Below are 16,703 nucleotides of genomic sequence, written 5' to 3' on the forward strand. Positions count from 1 at the left end.
AAAATAATTATTTTTAATATTACCAAAGATTGTGCTAAATATATAATTAATTAAACAGAGAGCATTTTAGCAAGTTTCATTGTTATCAGTCGATTAAATTTTTTTTGTTAATATTTAGATAGTAAAAATGACTGACATCTCCGAGGTTTTGACTAGCAGAAATAAACTTGACTAGAGTTTATAGATCCAACGAATACGGAGAAAAAAAAATAATGAATTTATCAGATTACCATTAAAATATACTCTTCGTAAAAATTTTCGCACCGCTCCCGACGAGAATACTTTACGGTAAATTAACAATATACATTACCATGTATACATAAATACAAAAATGTAAACGTCTACAATAACAAAATAAGAAATATTTGTCTTTTCCGCGTATCGATCACAATCGGAAGCTGAATAATTCAATTATATCAAAGCACCGAAATAAGATTATTTTACCAGCTGTCCGCTCACATTAGATTGGAGCTGCTGTCGACGATCCTGATCGCGAATATCGCGCCGGCCATGGCCACCGCTCCCGTCAGCAGCATGGCCAAAATGTAACTGTGCAAAGTGAGATTTGCGTATATGCCGGCCGCTATAAGACCCGCTATGTGGCCCATAGAATACAAAAAACCGTGGGCCGTACACCTGAAACCGAAAAGGAGGTATTGAAAAGTCCGTCTTTGTTTATGTCGTGGATTTACGATTTGATTTACCTAAGATGAACTGGATACGATTCGATGATGATTACGGTGAGTCCGACGTAAGCGATGGCGATGAGACCCGTGGAGATAGATGCAAATAATATAATTGTAGTTTCACTGTTCATAAAATACATTGCCGGTGTGTTTAGTGACATTAACAGCAAGGCACCAACTGAAAATATTTTAAATGATTAATTAGAAACGTAGAAAAATCTTATGGCAACCATACATAATCTCCATGATGTATGCTTTGAGAATGAACTAGGATCATAGATTATTATTATTAAAAAATACCCAGATTCATGTATAAGACATGAAGTAATCAGAAAGTGTCGTTTCTACTTAGGGTGCAAGTTTCATTATTGTTTTGCTATACTTTTGAAAACATTGTTTAGTTAATTTAGATCTGAAGGTATCATAGATAAATTCCTTCTTGATGAAAGTGGAACAAACTTGTATTAAACATATATTATAGAAGTGACTTTGTAATAAATCAGAGTGGTTGTGCTGTTCCTAAAAACTTTCTTAGTTAACAACAAATAATACCAAGTTATTGTTCCAAGAAATATTCACCACAAGTTTGAAAAATTAACTAACTCTTGGGGTGACACAAATATTTTTATTCAATCAAATAATAAAGTTATTAAGTATTTTTGTGACCATGATAATTGCCATTGTTTTAAAGGAATTCCCTTAACTTTTCTGATAAATTGACCTTATAAATATCTTGGCTAAGTTCATTAGCCAATCTAATTTTTTATCCTGTTTCAAAATGGCAACTATTCAAAATAAAAAAAAAAAAGTTGATGAAAATTAACCTAAATAAAAAAATATTTCCTTATATAATCATATAAAGAAATCTATCCGATTGATTAGTGAATTTCGTTAATTATTATATACGTTAGAGTGAATGTGTATTTTTCTGTGAAATTATATTTTCAATAGTAGAAATAAAACGAGGACAATTTAAATGAGCAAAATATAAAATAAAATGCGCATTTATTAAATCACTAGTTAAAGGGTATGGTTTTCGCTTTTCAAAAGCTATAATTAGTTTTAGAACTTTTATTAGGTTAGGTTTGGGTTTGAACAGCAAATGGATGTTTTGCAACTGTTACAGAGTAGTCATATTTTCAATGGTATGAATATAATTTTGATTTAACTGTAATAGATTTATTTAATGCTCGTTTTTAAATATTTTAATTCACAAATCATTCACACTACAAATAAAATGTTGCTCAATCTAATATTTTTTATTGAAGGTAAATATATTTATTTAAAGCTCATTTTTTATTATTGTAATGCACAAAAAAATCATATTATGGAACAAAGTATTTATTTAAATGCACATATCTCTTAAAATAATACCCTGTTAAATCAAACCCAAATATAATTTCACTAACTAGGCCAGTGAAAATGTATCAAACATTTTGATTTATAATTTTACTGGTCAATATCAGGGAAACTGTATTGACACACGTATATTCGGAACATTCTGGTATTAACAGGTGATGTATCACCCTACAATTATTTTTTGAAAAAAATCATCAAGATGATGGTTATGTTATTTTTTTAAAATAAAGCAAATTGACGTTTATCGCCTGTCAAATGACAGTGAAATTATATTTTCCCTAGTAGCAGTATATATCTACAGTAGAAAATGTATTCCGATATGCTTTGTGAAAAAACGGTGAATGTAAAAGGTAACTCATTTATATAAGTCACAAGGACTCATTTATTTAAGAGATGAAGGGTTTTCTTGTGGTCAATTTTAAGTTACAATGTCACAATCAGAGCGTCGAACGAATAATAAAAGCCGTGTAAGCAAGTTATTCACTTTATAAACATACCTGTAACACATTTTCTTCTAAAAAAAGACAATAACACTGCACTCAACAACATCGCTAAAAGAGCCGCTCCCGATGCCGCAGCCCTAGCGCGTAATCCTTCTTCTAAATATATGTTGTGATCAGTTTCGAGCGGACAAATTGGAGACAGGCCGAGAATAGTGCTATTTATTAGACGGCACGCAGAGTCCATGTGACGAGCCGTGTTAAGGTCGGTATCTATGAATCTATGGGTAAAATAATGTTAAATAAACGTTACATTGGATTATATTTTTTTAAAAGAATGAAGTATCACCTGGTGCCTTGAAAGAAGCTACCTTCGAAGAAAGTAAAAGAACTCATAATATTGGTAAACTCCACGTCGTAGAAGCTGCAATACTTGAAGACGACGTGCGAAAATGTAATGTCTTTGAACGTGCAGTTTGTGAACGTCGAATTTTCGAATATCGTGTTTTCGATGGATTCGTTGAACAATCTGTTCTCGAACGTTTGACTAGTGTTTATGGCCGTGTTCGCTTGGAATATGGCGTTCTTTGTCCTGACAATCATGTTCGGCGCGTACACGGTGAACGCTATGTAGCAGAACAGCGTGGCCGAGACGGCGCCGACGAGCATCCACGTGGTGGAACGGAACGGCGCCGAAAACAACTGTAGAAATGAATTCCAAAACTGAAACACAGGAAAAACAGAATTAGTAATAAGTTTACAACATGAAAGATATATTTAAAGTCTTGAAGATTAATTCGGATCCGTTAACGTTAGAGATCAACCAAACATTTAGATCTGGCTTTGACAGAATATAATAAAAATTTAATAGTGCATGATAATGTTGAGTGGGAGAACGCAGGGACATCATTTCAGCTTTTTCCAGGAGAGGGCAAAAGTTGGCCAGTCAGTGGTCGTTTTTTTAATATATCCATTTCATTAAGATTCATAGTATTTCATTAAATGACATGCATTTTAATACTTTTTATAACAATATTACAAGTTACAATAAGTGAGAATCGAATAAAGCACATCTAAACAGAATTTTGACTAATAAGAGAGCGCAAAAAACAATTATCCCTTCTCAGAAGTCAAAAATTCACGTCAAAAGCAATAAAATCATGCTGTCGCCGTCGCAGTGGGAACGCTTGATGGGTTTGGATAATTTGTGTAGGCTAGGTTTGGGTTTGAACAGCAAATGTACGTTTGCCAACTATCAAATTGAGTTTCATAGACATTTTAGAGCAGTATATAATTTCACTAGCGCCAACCAATTAAATTATATTTTCACTAGTAAAAATATATATCTACTGGTGAAAATGTATTTGGACTTCACTAGTGAAAATATTACTTTACTGAATAATACATTCCATGTATAAGTATGTAATGTATATATTATTTTACTATCAACTGTCAGATAAATTATATTTTCACTATTAAAAATATATATCTACCGATATGATTTCATTGAAATAACATATTTCAAAAATATTTTTAGGATGAATTCGACTGTTAAATTTTTAAATTTTCTTTGAGGAATAACCTGAGAATTTTTAGTTTAAAATTGGGGGAGAGGGGCTAAATTTGGTAAGTCAGTAGTTGTTTTTTTAATTATTTAAATTTCATTAAATGATTCTATCTGCCTTCTCCAAATGATGTCCTTTGGAGAATGAGGCCATAGATAGACCATGTTGTATCATCGATTTAGATTGTAATGAATTTTAGATTGAAATAAGTGGAAGCCTTACAACAGGCTGAAATTTTAAATATTTTAAATTAATACTTGATGAACACTGCAGGCCATATCTGCAAGCACCGACGTTGGCGGCGGAGCTGCTGGTGATTGCCGATGAGGCCTTTTAGAAGGCAGTTCCAACTCGCTCAATTGATAACCACCGCCTACTCCTCCGCCGGCGTTACCTCCGCTCCTCGAACGGTTTTTTTTATATATTTGCTGTAGTAAATCAAAAACAATACATCTATTAACCCATCTAAGAAAAGATTACATTATAAAATCAACGCATCCATCGAACATTGATCGTTACCTGATAGATCATTAAAGCTTCGACCTCTCGTCCGCACTCGAGAAGATACCGAGGAGATTCGTGAGCCCAAATTAAGCAAACAAGGGCAGCTATTGAGGGTATTGAGCAAAGCAACAAATATCTAAAATATCAACACACAGATATATTGACACCGAAAGCGATGACGGTCCAAGCAGTCGAGCCTTGATTTTACCTATGCCATGCGCTAAAGTGTTCCTTGTTTTCCACTACGGTGTCTCTTCCGGTGAGCGGCAAAGCGACGGAGGCTAGGGCAGCTGCCGATAACGCTCCGGCAATGCTGACGCTCAGCAACAGGGCCAGACATCGAGCCCGTCGGGCGTCGTTACCACCGACGATCTCGGCGAAAGCGGACGCGGCCGAAACGGGAGCCCCGCCCGCGCCGAGCGCAGAGCAAAATCTAAAATTACACGATATTAATAAAATTTTTTTTCGCATTATTCCATATTTAACTTGTGTTAAATCAATACCTGGCCATCATGAAAGGTCCATAGGTTGGCATAAACGCCGCTATCACACTAAACACTACGTTCACACACAAGCATGAAACTAGAGTCCGGCGCCGTCCCATTCTGTCGGCGAGATTCCCCCACACTATCGAACCGCAACTAATTCCTACTAAAGTAATAGAACCTGAAAATATGGTAATTTTTAGAGTTGCAAATATTTTTTAATTGCGTTTTTAATTTGCAGACAACTTACACAACCACCACTTTTGCCTTGTTGTCATACAAAATTCAACATCGGCAGATGGCAAAACGTACGAAACTGAGGCATACTCGATGCCGGATGCCACGAAAGCCAAACTGAAGATAACTCCTAATAATAGTTGATGTTTTCCAAAGCCAGCCTGAAAAGATCACATTGTTAAAGAAAATAAGTATTATATTAAAAACAAGTAGGTTAAACTAATTTATGAGGGACATTTAAAAAGTTCTAGCAACTTTTGTCTGCCACTTAATCAGCGTCCGTAGATAGAACAAATACGTTTAGGTTTAAAAATGTTGATTAGACATAGATCATTTAGTTTGCTGCTGTCATTTACTACATTTACTTCTCAAAAGTTGTGATAGTTTTGAGGCATGTAAGACATAGTTAGGCCAATAAGAATAATATTTTTCTTCTTACGGAAGGAAGATATCAAGACCTCATTTGGTTGTTTGCGATCAGACTGCTTAATTGAAAATACATTTAAAGATAGACTGATTTTAAACAGTAAACACAGTATTCTTATTCCTTTTATTAGGAGGTAAAATCTCTTGATAAAGTAAAAACAGATTGTTTTTAGTGAGAAATGTCTCGTGTTCTCTCAAAATGTATATTTAATTACACTCGTATTTTTTGGGACAAAATTTTAATATGGTTATGTATATATAAAATATTATATAACCTTTCATTTTTATTACTTTCTAATATATAATGCAATCTTATTATATAAATAAATTATTATGAAAACTATTTTTTCTTCTTATACAATAGTTTAACAATTTTTAATTCGATAGAAATGTTCATAAAAAAAAATTTGCTACAAAATTATGGTGAATATAATTATTGCAAAAAATGCCTGCATAAATAAAATATAATTTTGTATGCATTTTACATTTATTTTTTTAAGGATAAATAAATTCAGTATCAATAATTGTGTTTTTAAATCTTCTATATAAAGCGACCCTTGGACAATCTTACCTGCAAGTGCGAACCCTTATAAATCAATTTTATTGTCCATGCTCAAAAACTCACTCATTTAGTTGTTGAAGTCACTCTCATTTATTTATTGCCATTTCTATTTATACAAATTACTTTTAGTTTTACCCTTTTTAGGCTTAAATAATTAGACAGATAATAAAAAAACAAATGTTTTCAATAATTTCCCCTTTTATTTCTTTTGTTGTTATTTCATTGCTGCTATCCTTTTTAAACAAACAAAAAAAACATTTTTGAAATATAATCTACAATTTAAGAAGCACAGAAATCTAATTTTTCAGTATGCTGTACGCTTTCATAAGCTACTTGTCAAATACGCGGAAAAACCTCAGTTTCGAATTTTGTGTTGTTTGTGCTTTTTGATTCTGTTTAGTTAATATTTTAAACGGCTGATCAAAGGGAAGACACGTTTATGGAAGAAAATGTTGCCGATTGTTTGTCGGAGCCATCAAGTGATTGTGAAAACAGCATGTTAGATTCGATCATAGTGATAATTCATCAATACCTCGCTCACGTTTTTCAATAATAAACCTGCAAGACAGCGACACAGAATTTGAAGATTGGGCGGAAATTGATCAGCCCAGAAAAGATGAGCAATTTAATGGTATTGCAGGAATAAAAATCGTGCCTGAAGATGTAGAAAGCATACCATAGGTAACAAATATATTTCTTGAAGATGAATTTTTTCGAATAATCGCTATAGAAACAAACTAATATCAGGCACAAAACTGTCATTGATATAAACTAGTGGAAGATGCAAAAAAATGGATCGATTTAACTTTATGGGAATTACGAAAATGGTTTGGATTACTTATTCTAATGAGCATTGTGAGAAGCGGACGAATTGGTGATTATTGATCAATTAATCTAGTTGTCGTAATCCACATATTTTCTAAAACGATTAGCTGGAATCGGTTCCGCCTAATACTATCTTTTTACACTTTTCGGATAATGCCACCGCACCAGGAAATGCTTTACGCCTTTACAAAATACAAAATATTATAGATTATTTTTTGAAAAAATTCCAAGATGTATACACGCCCCAACAACAATTGTCACTTGACAAAGGAATGATCTCTTGGCGAGGAAGATTGTTTTTCAAAGTTAAAAATAATTAATAGCGTAAAAATTATAGTCTACTAATTAAAAAAGTTCGAATGTGTTGAACTTTGAGAGCAAATAGATGCATATCTGATTCGCTAAAAAATAAAAATTAAATATATTTCAATCAAAATTTTTGAGAAAAGGTGAAATACTTTATCGGATTTGGAGAACGGTGAAAAAGCGAATTGTTCAGATGATTTCCACATTTAATAATGCAGAAATAATTGACACTGGAAAAATTAATAGAAAAACTGGACTTCGTATATGTAAATCTAAATGCATTATCGAATATATTAAATTTATGAATGGCATAGATCGTAAGAACCAATATCTTTCATATTATCCAGTTTATAGGAAAACAAAAAAATTAACATAAGCTGCATTGTATTTATTCAATTGCGCTTTGTGTTTTTAAAAATCTGAGCCCTGATAATAAAATAAGATTTAACAGATTTATGTTGAATGTTGCAACAGCTTGGATAAGTAGTGCAGATATATTGATGGGAATAGAAGAAGAATAAAATAATGATCATCCTACAACATTAAGCAGTTTCTGATTTCTATCAACACAAGAGACTTTCCGGTAATTTACAACAGAACCAGTTAGTAAAAATTACAATGAGTAATAAACAACTAAGAAGATGCAGTTTGTTTTTGAAAAAAATTAAAATTGAAACAATGTAATGTTCCCCTACATTTTGGTGATAGGTATACAGATTTTCAATCGAAAAAACATATATTTTTTTAATTCGAAGCTTGTGTAGTGAATAAATAAACAATAAACATTTATAAGTTCAGATTTAGTTTTCAAATGTGTTCGAAATGTGTGATCGTTATAATTATAGTGAGATATTAATTTGTGTAGTGTCTTACTGACAAGATATCATAGGGAGGGGATATTGCATGGTGAGTCAAAATCTTTATTTAAATTTATATTTACTGAGATTATATTAACATATTATTTCTGGTATTACTTTATAATTGTTATTATAGAATAACATTTACACGCCGATATAAAAATCTACATGTTTTTATGACAATATAAAATATTACTATTCGTATTTAGATTCATTTATGTTTAAATATGTTTACTTGAGAGTCAATGGAAGTTTTGTTTATTCTAATATAGAATCTGAACATAAAATAAGCTACTTTTTTATTATCCAACATTTTTTATGAAACTGATATTCATAAATCATAAACGCTTAATTTATTTTAGTATTCATTGTTCATTCACAAATTTTTTAATCAAGTTTTATAGCTTATGGCCCAAGATGGATAAAACTTGTAATATTTTATTATCGATTTTACTTATTTATTTTTCAAGATCTATATTTAGTAATTTATTTTTGCTTTGTATATTTATTCTATGATCATTCCTGGTTCTATATTTTATCAAATGTTAAGTAAACCGCAAAAGAAAAATGTATTGTACGTTTCTATAGGTAACATATATAAAAATAAAATTTAAATCGATAGTTTGAGAGCCACAAGTTGTGTTGCAAAATAAAGAACATATATTGATGCCCTTAAATATATTGAACGTAACTTGAAAAATTCATTCGGTTTTCGGCACAAAAAGTGTTAAATTTCAGAATAAAGCGACCAGAATTTATATTAATTGGTCGGAATTTAAATCAAATTGGTTAGACTTTATATTGAATGGTAAGAATTATTTTGATAGATGGTCAGAATTAATTTTTTCAGTTAGCAATAGTGTTGTTATTGAAGATCGGTACAACTGGTCGATCTGTCATTTTCATATTGACAGTTAATTATCATTATCAAGGTGTTTATGGCCAACTTGTTTGGTTGGGCTCGCAACATTGTCAGATGTCAACATGACAACCCTGCTTCCCTCGTTATTCCCGCTTCGTTTGTCGCTCTGAATACTTTTGCCTCCTACATACAATTAAATGTATTCGTTAAGAGTTATTCATGGGGTATTCACCGTTTTGACCAACACTCCCTCGCACCTAACCTGTTTAACAGTTTTGGTGCTAGTGAGATATTTTATAAGATATTTCTAAAATAAATAATTTATTGCCCATTTATATTTATAATCATTATATTTTTTTTAATTCACATGATCATCCTGTATTTTAATTCTGATGATTCTATATTTTTACTATAAAACTAATGTGACAATCCTGACATTATGTTTTTTTATTTGTCTGCATCAAATTTGCTTATACCTATTTTTTTATATATATATATTTGAAAATATACAAATATTTTTTTCACGCAATTTTATTATTATTATTTTTTTTAATAGCTATGTGATAACCCTGGCATTTTGTATTTATACATTTGTATTAAATGAACTTATATTTTTTGTTTTTATATTTTGTAATGTGGCTTGGGTGGAAAAAAAAATATTGTGGAAATGACAGTAAAAATGACACATTGTTTATTTATTTTATACGTTGTCATAATATACCATCGATACATTTTCGAAAAATAAAAGTTTCAATAGATTTTATTTTTGCTAGAAAATTCCCGGTCTGTAGTGCACGGCCGTACTAATAATTTGCGGCATTTAAAAGGTTAATCAAAAACAATGACATAATTTACCTGTCTTATGGCATCTTCGTGAAACTGTGAAAACACATTCATGTCTTGATAGTCGATAAGTTCCCCGCTGTCGTTAGAGTCGGCGACTCCCTCTTGAAGCATGAGGTTGTTGGGGCTGGCGCCGTTGCCGTTCTCCCCGTTGGCGTTTGCGCCCTCCATCGTATAAGCCATCGTTCCTCTACCTATGCTGCCAAAGCCTACAATGACTATGTCAATAATTTACGATGCCGTACGAGTACGGTACGCCGAAAAGACCACATTACCTGAAAGATTTCTTCCGGAATTCTCAGAATCTGATCTGGCTCTCACCAAACAGGCTTGCTCCTCAGAAGACATGTTGGGGTGCTCGTTTTAGACGCGGTTTGATTAAATAAGTCGACGGCACGCGACGCTCCCTGTCGATTGTTTTTCAATGTTGCGTGAGAATCGTCGCTCGAGTTTAACGGTTCACTGTGACGTATCGAAAATGGCAAAAGGGACAAACGGCATGATGGAATTGTCGAGAACATCTGGAAAAGATCAAATTTATTAATAACGGTTTATTAATAACGGCCAACTTTAGATATAATGTCATGAATACTGAAGTTGAAGGCAGAATTCTGTTTTCCGTCTTGGATCATAAGGGCTAGAGAGATTAACGATGACACAATTTAAAAAGATCTCGAATTCAATTCTATTTTTCAATAAAATTTATTGTTTATAACTCTTTTGCTTTGATAAAATATTAAAAAATCATATTATATACATTTTTACTTTCGATTATTATTTAATCTAGTATATAATTATTATATTTTGTGCTTTAGATTATAATTATGGGTTTTAAAGTAAAATATTTTTCAGTATATTTTTTTTACAAAATGATCTTTGCTATTGTAGTAATATAAAATCTATTGCTATAACTAGATTTTTGCTGCCATGTAAAACGTTTCTGTAATAGACGTTTATATAATAGTCAAGTCTACATAAAAACACTTTTTGTTTCGACGAATATATTGAATTCAATGTAAAAATAACATCATTTTACAAATAAATCAGTCATTATGGTAGAGAAGTGTAAAAGTACATAAAAAAAATCATAATGGTATAAATAAGATCATTTTGTAGAAAACAATAAAAATTCACAATTATAATCTGTAGTCTGTTCACTTTCAAGTCAACAAGAAGCTAACGACTAAATTGTGCGTTACCTGTGTATTGTGAATATGAATATATACATGTGTACAGTTATTGATAAAATAATGTACCGAGTAGCACATTTGAATCTTCCTTTGAATTCGTGCAAAATTTCATTGATAAAAAACAAAGCGATCTTTCTGTCACATCTATCTGCTAGGAACAGAGACGTCATTTCAGCTTTTTCCAGGGGAGGACAAAAGTTGGCCAGTCAGTGATCGTTTTTTTAATATTTTCATTTCATTAAGAATCATAGTATTTCATTAAATGACATGCATTTTTCTAGGCAAATTTACGAGAGTCCCGAATAGAATTTACGTCAAAAGCAATAAAATTGTGTCGTCGCAGTTGAAATGCTTGGTTATCTAACGTTCATATTATGACTTTTTATAACAATATTACGACTTACAATAAATGAGAATCGAATAAAAAAAGCATATCTAAACCGAATTTTGACTTATAATACATGAGAATCAATTAAGGCATGCTGTCGCCGTCGCAGAGGGAACGCTCGTTACCGAGAGTTCCCACTGCGACGGCGACGGCGCCGACACGATTTTATTACTTTTGACATGAATTTTTCACTTTTGAGAAGTGATAATTGTTTTTGCGCCCTCCTATTGACCAAAACTCACTTTGAATACACTTTAATCAATGCTTTTATATCAGAAATCAGTAGTAATATCGGTAAGGATAGCTATCATATTTTTAAAACATAGTGTAATATCCAAGTGCAGACAAACTATGGAGCAATATGTGACATCTGTCTGTATTTCTTCTTCCGCTTATTTTTCCTTGAAAGATGAGTTGGATTAGTCTGTATTTTGTAAAATTTTCCGTTAGGTTTGGTTTGGGTTTGAACAGCAAATGGACGTTTGGCAACTGCCATATTGCGTTTCATACACATTTTAGAGCAGCATACAATTTACTAGCTCGTATCATTTAAATGACACGAATTTTCTCTAGTACAAATATATATTTACTGGTGAAAATGTATTTAGACTTCACTAGTGAAAATATAACTTTACTGTGGGACAAGCCGAGAATCTCTGGTTTAGAATTAGGGACGTCATTTTGTTGAGTAAAGGCAAAAGTTAGTTAGTCAGTGGTTGTTTTTTTAATATTTCGATATCGTATTTAATTAAATGACCAACCTGTCCGTCCCCAAAATGATATCCCTAGACTGGAAGTTGCCGACTGGTTTCTTTGTTGCAACTACGCTTTAGAGTTTGCTTCAGTCGAAATTTATTAAATGGTGACATTATAGCTGCATTTCAAAGATCCCTTGATAATATAAGTGATATCTCTTTTGTGATATACACAATAACTTGTTTAATGAATCATTTTGGTGCATCTTGGGTTGTCGAAATTCGATATACCGGCTTTTGATGAAATGATTTTTTAGTATTTCGTCAATGCAAAGCGATAGATTGTCAAAAGTAAATGAAAATACTATTCTAGCTAGAAAATTCCAAATTGATGACAATCTATAAATATATTTTAATGATACTGTTGACAGTCATTTCACATTACAGAGCACATGGTGTTACAGTACGGTAGCTATAAGCCATAAATGATAAACCCTAACCTTGACTGTGTTTTATCTCGCTATCCGCTATATCTTCAGCTGGGATATATTTATAAACATGGTGCAAAAGACGCGCACATAGCGCACATAGCGCACATTACGCGAATGGCGTCGCGCGAACCGAAGCGACGCCGGGGATCGTCGATCGAGGGGCGTAATGGCGATAGAGCCGGTTTTTCGATGGCCTCGGTCGATTTATTTCACCCCAGAAGCGAACATAAAGACGGACGACATTTGTCGGCGAGTCATAGCACGCGCTTTAACGACCATGTCCGATTGCGATCAAAAAACAGATAAAACTGTGCAAATAAAAAAAATCAATATTCATAATTGCGTTTATTTTCAGTATGTGTTTGGAACATTTAGAATTTGAACATCAATATGTGCTTTTCGAGTATAATGACGCTAAAATATAAAACATATCGCAAATAAAATAAAAATAACCTGTTAACCGTCAGTTGTATTCATTTTTGATTTCGTCTTACAAAACTAAAAAAATTATTATTTTTTCATAATGTACATACGATTAAATTAATGATTTCATTTGAAAAATTATGTTATTTTTGTGTCTATCTTATCTTATTAATAGCTTAATTATGTATTAAGTATTCATTAGAAAAATCTAATAAGTGATGATTGATCGAAGTTAAAATTAGATAATAGTCACTAATTCCGATCTTCCACATACGTAGAAATTAAAAAACATTATACCACTGTTTTATAATTTATACAAAAAATATATCAAGTGATGTGTACAAATATATGATACTTTAATATGCTTTTGAGCAATATCTTAATTTTAAAAGCTAGCAAAATTTTATATGTAAGCACGGTTGATCCAATTCGTGCGTTGAAAGTGTTAAATGTTAGTTTGCAACAACACATTTATGAAATGGATCGCATAACTACCGTGCAACACGTTGATATTGTTCACCTGTTCTACAGAAATAACAATTCTGTACGAATTGTGTATCCAAATTTATGGGAAGATTATGGTCAATTTCATCGTCCTACTGATCGAAAAATTAAAATTATAGAATTGTCGATTTGTCAGCGTTCGCACCTTTTGCGTTTTGTTTATGGCTCCTTTTGGCACATTTTGCATCTGGACTTGCATGTACACAAAGTTTAGATAATACAAATACCATGAACAGCGAACAATTTTCGCAGATTGGGTTAATGCTGATTTTTCAAAAAATATTTTTTCTCTGATGAGGCACATTTCCACCTCTCTGGGTATGTTAATAAGCAAAGTTGTGATTCACGAGAGAGCATTAAATGCCCAAAAAGTTACAGTTTGCTGCGCATTATGGTCAGGCGGCGTCGTTGAGCCTTACTTTTTTGAAAACGACGAAGGTCAGACTGTAACAGTCAATGGTGAGCGTTATGGGCGCATGATAAACGAATATTTTTTAAAAGTTCACAGATCCCATTAATTTACGTTTCGGTGACGTCAATTGGCCGCCAAGATCATGCGATTTAACGCCATCGGATTTTTTTGTGGAACAAACCCGAAATGTAGAGAGTTTTTAAAATTCTTTATGTAGATAAAAACTTTTGAACAATATTTTGATTTTAAAAGCTAAGTTTTTCGATAATATTTCACGTGAATTAGATAATAATAATAAACATATCAATAAACAGAATATATCAGTAATGTAAATCGATGGTTAATATCTGAAAGATATGAATTAAAGATGAACTATTCTATCATGTCTGGAAGATCGGAATTAATAATTATTATATTTATAATTCAGATAAATCGTCATTGAGTTTCTTAATTTTGCATATTAATATTGTGAATATAAATATAAATCGTGCATATACGTATCAAGCATTTCTAGATATATAGATTATAAGAAGTATGTATTTTTCAGTGAAATTATATTTTTAGTATTGGAAAAATACTTTAACTGACTAGGCCACTTAAAACGTGTCAAATAATTAATTTAAAATTTCACTAGTGAAACTGTATTATTACAGGTACATTCGATTTTTTTTTGCTTTAACGGGTGATGAAACTCAATTTGACAGTTGTGAAACGTTCATTTGCTATTCAAACCCAGACCTAACTTAACAAATAAAGAATTTGGATTTGACCATTTCGGCCTTAGCAGGCGATGTGTCGCATTGCAACCGTTTTTAAAACGAAATTCGGTAGTGGCGTTTATGCTTTAACTAATTTTAATTATTTTCGTTTTTTTAAAAGCATGTAAATGAACGTTTCACGTGTGTTAAATATCAGTTTAGAACAGCATATAATTTCAATAGCATCTGTCAGTGAAATAATATTTTTACTATACCATATATGCGTTAGCACAGTCAGTTCGAGAGTTATCCATTTCAAAATATAAACAGGAGTAATGATAAGTATATCGAACGCTTATCAGTATCGTGTGCTTTAGAGTTAATAGTAGACTGACCGTGTTAACGCAAATAGGGTATAGTAGAAATATATATTTACCGGTAGAATTGTATTCCGATATGAATTCATTGAAATAATATTTTCACATATACTAAAAACTACAGAGGCATATATCAAAACATGTTAAAGATAAATAGCTCGAAACAGAACTGTTAGTTAGCACGTTATTTTCTTGATGTTTTGCTTGACACCCGACTAAAACATAGGTATATAAGCACTACAAATGTAAAAGAACAATACATTCTTGCATTTGCAACGCATCTTCCTAAATTTGTCGTATTATATTATTAAACAAATAAATTATAAAACGCCTAAACATATCTTCTTTGGAGGCAAGTAAAGATGTATTGTATAATATATACACATCTTATATTAAAATAATCACTTATGTGTTTATAATCTTAAAAAACCAAAACCTAGCCGTTTTTGTATCTTATATAAATTTTAAAGTTATCATACTTGAATTTTTAGTTTTAGTCAGAAAGATTTAAGCCATTCTAAGTTCAACTAACTATGAAGAATTCAATCGACAACGAAGGTATAAATCTTGAAATACATTATCAGTTCATATAATGTAATCGAGCAGTGGTCTCAGTGTGAAAAGCGAAAATATTCTCTCTGTATTTGTATCAAAGTAAAGAAATTGAGTTGCGTTTAGTGCGAATGTAATTAATAGCGTCAGTATACTCGGCAGTTATTAATCGAGTTGACAATTTAACTATGTTTTTAAGCGTGCTAATAAATGTATACAATGAACACATACACGTCGAGTGGCCGACATAATGTGTATGAAAATCTTACTCGTTTTTCCGACTTTTCGTTCAAATACAACTCGTTTCTACGACGTCGTCCACCGAGTGACTTGACGAACTTGACAGTTTCGTCTTCGAGGTGTGTCTGCTTTGCGGAAATCGATACACGAAACGGAAAGGTCAAGCGAGATCGGAGCATTGTTTACTGAAATCCATTTTCGGCGAAAGGTCGACCCTAAAGGGCGCGCCTATGCGATAGTACGCTCACAATTATATAAACCACTTGCAGATCGATTTCTTCAACAAGCATAACAAATTATCAACGAAAAATGACATATCACGTAATAATCACTACCGCAACGGTTACCTTTAAATCGGCGACATATTCGACTATCCGACGATGCAGTGCCACTGATTGTCCCGAAAACGAATACTTTGTTTTATCTTATCTCGGTTTGTTATTATTATCTCAAAACAACGATCCGAACTCGATACCGCTAATTTAACCTAACGACTCGACTACATTAAAAATATGTTAATTTATTATGATCTCTAGTGGTGATTGTGGGGGTTTATCCGACGACGGCGCTCTATTGGAGGGAAACGGAAAACACCGAGGCGCCATTTCTAAAATGGCGTCAGGTAACTCATTTTCCGAGACAGGGGCGCATCGGGCGGCGCTCCTAAATTTAAATTGCAACAATAAAAAAAAACGTTTTATCGCAAATGATAACGATTACAAATTACAGAATACATTTATTGGGATCACGTCATATAATAGATAATGGATGATTAA

General features: G+C 32.2%; 1 protein-coding gene across 6 annotated transcripts; it reads right to left on the reverse strand.

The window, feature by feature from the left end:
* Positions 1–10: 10 nt before the first annotated feature.
* On the reverse strand, positions 11–16,502 carry LOC148231373 (synaptic vesicle glycoprotein 2B-like). Of its 6 annotated transcripts, none has more exons than XM_088195216.1 (12): positions 16,275–16,502; positions 10,233–10,478; positions 9,970–10,166; positions 5,290–5,437; positions 5,058–5,220; positions 4,763–4,987; positions 4,570–4,690; positions 4,308–4,478; positions 2,835–3,208; positions 2,543–2,766; positions 705–864; positions 11–636 (listed from the first exon to the last, which is right to left on the reverse strand). In XM_088195216.1, the coding sequence occupies exons 2-12, from the start codon at positions 10,303–10,305 to the stop codon at positions 456–458; spliced, it is 2,037 nt and encodes a 678-aa protein (XP_088051342.1). In that variant the 5' UTR covers positions 10,306–10,478; positions 16,275–16,502; the 3' UTR covers positions 11–455. The 6 variants fall into 6 exon arrangements, with proteins under 6 accessions (XP_088051342.1, XP_088051341.1, XP_088051344.1 ...); XM_088195215.1 differs by having other exon boundaries at positions 9,970–10,175; positions 16,275–16,416; XM_088195218.1 differs by lacking the exon at positions 16,275–16,502 and adding an exon at positions 12,731–13,014.
* Positions 16,503–16,703: the final 201 nt, after the last annotated feature.

The sequence above is a fragment of the Plectrocnemia conspersa genome, unplaced genomic scaffold (assembly GCF_051122295.1).
Source record: "Plectrocnemia conspersa isolate PC_06_02 unplaced genomic scaffold, ASM5112229v1 ptg000010l, whole genome shotgun sequence".
In the NCBI taxonomy this organism is placed as follows: Eukaryota; Metazoa; Arthropoda; class Insecta; order Trichoptera; family Polycentropodidae; genus Plectrocnemia; species Plectrocnemia conspersa.